Source organism: Triturus cristatus, chromosome 5_1 (genome assembly GCF_964204655.1).
Source record: "Triturus cristatus chromosome 5_1, aTriCri1.1, whole genome shotgun sequence".
NCBI classification, from domain to species: domain Eukaryota; kingdom Metazoa; phylum Chordata; class Amphibia; order Caudata; family Salamandridae; genus Triturus; species Triturus cristatus.
Window position 1 is genome coordinate 968,468,813 of NC_140587.1, and position 5,986 is coordinate 968,474,798.

General features: G+C 45.9%; 1 protein-coding gene across 1 annotated transcript; it reads right to left on the reverse strand.

Annotated features, from left to right (window-relative positions):
- Positions 1-3,952: 3,952 nt before the first annotated feature.
- LOC146832737 (endogenous retrovirus group PABLB member 1 Env polyprotein-like) lies at positions 3,953-5,476 on the reverse strand. The gene has a single exon (XM_085603969.1). The coding sequence runs from the start codon at positions 5,474-5,476 to the stop codon at positions 3,953-3,955; it is 1,524 nt and encodes a 507-aa protein (XP_085460095.1).
- Positions 5,477-5,986: the final 510 nt, after the last annotated feature.

Sequence of the window (5,986 nt, forward strand, 5' to 3'; positions counted from 1 at the left end):
ACCATTTTACTAGGAATTTACAGGTAAATTAAATATGTTAATTGGGTGTATGCCATTATTACCATATTTTAGGGAGAGAGCGCAAACACTTTAGCACTAGTTAGCAGTGGTAAGGTGTGCAGAGTCCCAAGGCCAGCAAAAACAAAGTCAGCAAAAACAGGATTGAATGCAAACGGTTGGGGGCAAACCTTGAAAAGGATATCAGGTCCAACACCAACTATTTTTGCAAGGCTGAAGAATTCCATTCTGGTTGGACAGGGTCTCCTAACCACAATAGCTATTTCTTTTTACTTTAATAAATACATTGTTGGGTTATACTTTTCCAAACCAATTTTTTTATAACTGGTGAATTCACAGTGATCTATCTAGCCTGTGGTGGTGCTCCTTCTAAGCACCACCCCCCTGCACTCTCCCCCCTTACAGGACCTACTTAACAGAGGCTGCAGCGCAAACCAGCCATTAAGGAGGTTCCTAGGACATACCCTGCCTGAACTTACCTGGACCAGTCCTCAAACTGATCAAGGCCCTCATGGAGCCAGCTCCTGCTCCTGAGGCTCCCTCTTCCGCTCGAACTCTCACTCTTGGATCCACTCTGGGCTCTTTGCTCTCATCGCATACTTTGTCTTTCTCACTTTGCTGCGTTTTATAATCTCTGCTCATTTCTGCACTCCTTGTTCTTTTCTCTCACTCTGAGCTCTGTCTTTCTTTGCTACATTTTGTACTCCTTACCTGTTTCTGCACTCTTGTGCCTTTGCCCATGTTCTGACTCACTCTGCTCTCTCTTTCTCAGTCTGTTTGCTTTGTACTTTATGCCAGGTTCTGCACTCAAGTGCCTTTGCCTTTTGTTCTCGCTCACTCTTCTCTTAGTCTGCTCGCCTTGTACTCTTTGCTCATTTCTCCATGTTTGCTCTTTCTTCTATTGCTTTAAGTTTTCCTCCTTGGCCTCTATTTACCTCTTGTACCTTGTGTCTTCTGTCCTCTTGCTTTGGTGCCCATTTTCTTGCCTCTCACCTCCTGCCCCTCTTTCTGCCTCTCCTTACCTGCTTCTTCCTGCGCTGCCACTCCTGTGCTCCAACTAAGTTTCACCCACTGCCCCCCTGTGCTCCCCCCCAGGCCTAACTTAATAGTGGCCTTGTCGTAGACATGCCATTGTCATGCTAAAGGCAAGCCCTTCTGCACCTGTCCACACTTGGACCATGCCCAGCAGCACGAACCCTGGTCCTTTCACCCGCCTATGATACCCAGTGGTGTTCCTCCAGTCACTGACTCGGGGGGCACCCTTCCACTTGCTGCTGATGCACCACATCACGCTACACGGAGGGAGCATTTGCTTGCACCCACCACACCTACAACACCCACTCCCATACACAGCACTCCCCGCACACCCACAAACACACTCCCAAGGGCACACTTTCATGCATCCTCCTTAACACCCGATAACTCAGCAAACATGCAATGGAAATCTGGAACATCATGGACAACGATACCCCAGACTTCCTCTTCCTTATGAAAAACGACTGACATCCGAGTCAGTACCTGACATTCCCCCATCCATTCCAACAGAATACAAGTTTGCACGTCAGGACCGCCAACACAGACCAGGAGGAGGAATTGCGATAATATTGAAAGACTCTGTCAACTGCACTACTGCAACTGAGAACGCTACCCCCTACATGGAGCACCTGCACTTTAGGCTATGTATCACTGTGTCCTACATCCTGAGCGGAATGCTCATCTACTGATCACTAGGACCATGAGCCACTTTCAAAAACAACATCACTGACTTCATCACCCCTTCCACCCTCAACTCTAACAACTACATCCTACACAGAGACTTAAACTTCCACCTGGAAGACAGGAACAACATCAATGCCACTACTCTCCTCAAGAGCCTAGGGAACCTGTGTCTGGCACAACACACCATCGAACCCACACACTCTGCCAAACACACCCTCGACCCTGTCTTCACCTTGTTTAACGGCACTGAAATGACCACAACCAAGCCTCTCACCTAGAACAACCACACCATCATACAATTCCCAATCAGCATCTGCACCAAACAAAACCCACCACCGCAAGCCTGGCCAGATGCAGCTGGTACAGCATCTCGGAATCCAACTGGCTCGACACCCTGAGCCGGAACCAGCCAAAACCTACTAATGACCTCAAAGCGTCATCAAACATCTTGACAAATTGATCACATTTTGTGCTGACTCCCTGGCATCTCAAAAACACAGCACATTGAGGAGGACACAAAAGCAAGCCAGCTGGTATACTGAGGAATTCCGCACAACAAAACAACACCGAAAGAATTGTGGAAAAAGAGGAAAAGGAACCATCATGAAAATGACAAAAAAACATGCAGATCGCCCTGAGATGCTACCACCAGCAAATCAAAGTAACCAAGATTAAGGCCCTAGCAGAATGCATAGACAACAGCTCAAATAGCAGCAAAGAAATCTTTGGGATGATTAAAGACTTCACCTCATCTTCTTCCACCATGAACAGCATCACTCCCTCACAACCTCTTGGACTTCTTCAGCAACAAAATTAAAGTAATCTATCACAAATTCAAACCCCACCCAAACCCCTGCATCCTCACCATGAGCCTACCCATACACATCCATGGAAGACCCTGCCTGACTGGGAAACGTTCACCATGGAAGAAACAGCCAACATCATGAGGACACTCCACTCCAGGCCGCCTATGGACACCTGTCCCCACCACATCTACAATATGGGTGCCTTCCCTACCAGCGAAGTTCTCATACTGTATGCTGAATAACACCATCACCTCTGCAACATTTCTGTATACCTGGAACCATGTGCGAATCAACGCATTGCTAAAAACTCCTCGACAGACCCCACTCAACTAGTAAACTATCGTTTGATCTCCCTTCTACCCTACTGAGCCACGGTCACGAAAAAAGCCATCAATAAGCAACCCACTCTCTATGAAAGTGCACACCAGCTCCTAGACACCATGTAATCTGGCTTATTTCCCAACCACAGCACTGAGACCACCCTTATCGCAGCCAAATATGACATTAGACTGATCCTAGACCGGTGAAGTACTGGGTTTTTCAGAACCCAGCGGTGCCAGGGGACACACCCAAAGACTTCGAGTTCTTCCTGTTTCAGACTACAGAAACACAGAGTCTTCTAGGTGTAGTCAAAGATCGAATTTATTGGCTGCAGCCAGTAACAGATATCCCAAAAGTACAGCACGGTGTATATTCTCAGGAGACTGCTCAACCTTACAAATCCAGCCTTCTCTTTTATACAAAATTTTGTTCTTCAGCCAAACATTCCTTATTTTACAGTAAACCATTCACATATTTTCACTACAAAGAAAAAGCAAAGACAAGCCCATTGTCCAGCCCTTAATCAATTACCCGGCAAGGCTCATTGCTTCCATCAGATATCGACAGACCTCCAATATAAACGGGCACCTCCTCCTCGTAAAGTAAGTCATAAAGAAGGAAACAGGGACAGGTGTGTAGAAGATTAACCATGGTTTGTGTGTGATCAAAGGATTTTACGATATGTTGGGCCTTGATACTAATCTCGCTCGACCCCTGGGAAAGGAACTGGCCGAACAGGTTTGGCTTCGGGCAGTGGAGTCAGCTTGCCCAGGTCATCGAAGAGTCAACGAAGGTGTGCGTGTCCTTCAGACCCATGCTTGGCTTTTAGTTCTGGGCCTATGTGAGGGCAATCACAAAATGGCTGTCGTTGTAAAATGGAACCCGAGGGATCAGAACGGAAACTATGATTTCAGGGTGATTTCTTCACCCGAACATGGCGAAAATGCTTGTGCATAGTATCCTAATCATTTGCGGTCTGCTGATACCAAAATCGTCATGATACGACGATGTTTATAACACGGGTCCAGAATTCAAAGTACCACAGACCCTCCTTTTGCCCTTACATAGGCAATTAACCTATACTCACGTTAATCTGAGTCCAGGTCTGAGTCCAGGTCTATATTCATAAAGTCGTTGAGATGTTGCTGTAGCATCATCCTATTACTTAGCTCGTCCCTTGATACAGGTTTCCTTACACACGATGTAGCGCAGAGGCCACATATTGCAGGAGCACACTGTACACACAGACAGAACAGGAAAAGAATGGCTAAGATCATCCCAATGAATATCAGAATTTTCCATCCCCAGGTGGATATCAGTTCCCAGAACCACCCCATCAATGGCCAATCTCCGTTATCCACGTGAATAGATTCGGAGATCTTATGCAGTTTAGAAATGGCCTGGTAAACTGTCGGAGCATTATCTGGAATGAAAACACAGCAACTTGATTGGATCCCTGTACATACCCCACCTCGGTCTGCAAGTATGACATCTAATGCGACCCTGTTCTGAAGAGTCATAAGGCGATCCGACTGGAGCTCAGCAGTCAAATTACTAAGGGCACCGGCGGTTTCAACTACCGTGGATTCAACCACCCTTGTCAATTGCCTTATGTTCCTGCTGTTAACGATAGGACCCCAAAACGGCAGAGAACCCTTCACGAAATCTCCAAACTCTTGTCCTGCAGTGTCATCTTGACTGATGACACCTCTAACTATCCTTGTCTTATGGTAATCTGCCACGGCCGTGTAGGTGGGAGGCAACAGGAACGAAACAAAACATGTGCCCGAGAAGTCAGGGGGCAACCATGTATAGGCTCTATTATGGCAGATTAAATAGGTACCCTTAGCTGCTAAGAATGAAGGGGAAGTCTGAGACGCAAAGACATATGTTTCAGTACAGACACTTCTCCCTAACTGAGCTCTGGGATTCTTGCCATTACCTTGCAGACATAGGTGACCCTGATGGGGTACAACCCAAATCGGGGAGGATCCCCTTGCTCGCTGGTTCTCACTCAGAGCAGCTCCATATCCTGTTATGTTCCATCCAATATATGCTAGTGTCTCATCTCTCGGGATAGTCTCATAGGAAATGTCTTCCTTAATCATATCTACTATACCCTTAACTAGAGCACTATTCTTAGCATTATCTTTCACAGAACGTAGGGGGTTGGCTTCATGAGCGTATATGAATATCATTCTATATTCCCACACAGAACCATTATGGCTGAAAGGTAGGACCAGATAAGGGATACCTTTTTCAGTAGTATGAGGCATAAGACCACACACCCAACAGTTAGTTGTGTTAACTACTAATTGGTGTTGGTGTAAAAGCTGAATGAATGAATTGTTGACGAATTCTAATCTTCTAGCAGATTCGTGTTCAGGCAGAGGGTGAAAAAAATGCGAGGAAACAGTAGAAGGAGGTATGGGCTGTGCAGTGGGTGCAAACGTCACTTGAAAAGAGAATAAAACATATCCTATTAAAAACGTCATTATACTAAGCAACATGAAAATACATATTATCAAAAATTGTTTCTTTGTCATCATTGTACACATTCTGGCTTTAAAGTTCATCTGTTTGGCAGGTCTCTCATTCTCGAAAAACTCCATCCTCTCTAATTGCTGCTCGTGGTGGTTGGGTGTTCTATGCTAAGGAATGCTTCTGTCAGTCCAGGGCAACTCCCTTAGACCGACCAGAACTGTCGACCTAACGTCTTCAGCTGCACTCCAAAGACTTGGGCAACCACGACCCTGCAGCTGAACCCAGATGGCGGTTCGAAAAACAAAAATAAGCAAGTTTCTCAGATGAGAGAGCTGCACTTTCAAAAATAGCAAAGGAAAAAAAGAATTTTATTTGTCCATAGTTCTCGACCTCAAATTATAGCGACTCTTTCCAGATACTGTCTGGTCATGGAACAAGAGTTCAGGCTCTGTAGTGTCTAATCGAATTGACGGTGGCACAGCTTCTTGCAAAATGTTGTTCTGTCTCAGAAATTGTTCCTTTTACACGCGCATTGCTAAAAGGCAAAAAACGTGGCACAATCTCAGTCTCGGAGTCAGCGATTCCCTCCTGGACCAACTGGTCGTAGGGCAAAGGCAAAGGGACCCTCTTGCAGTGAA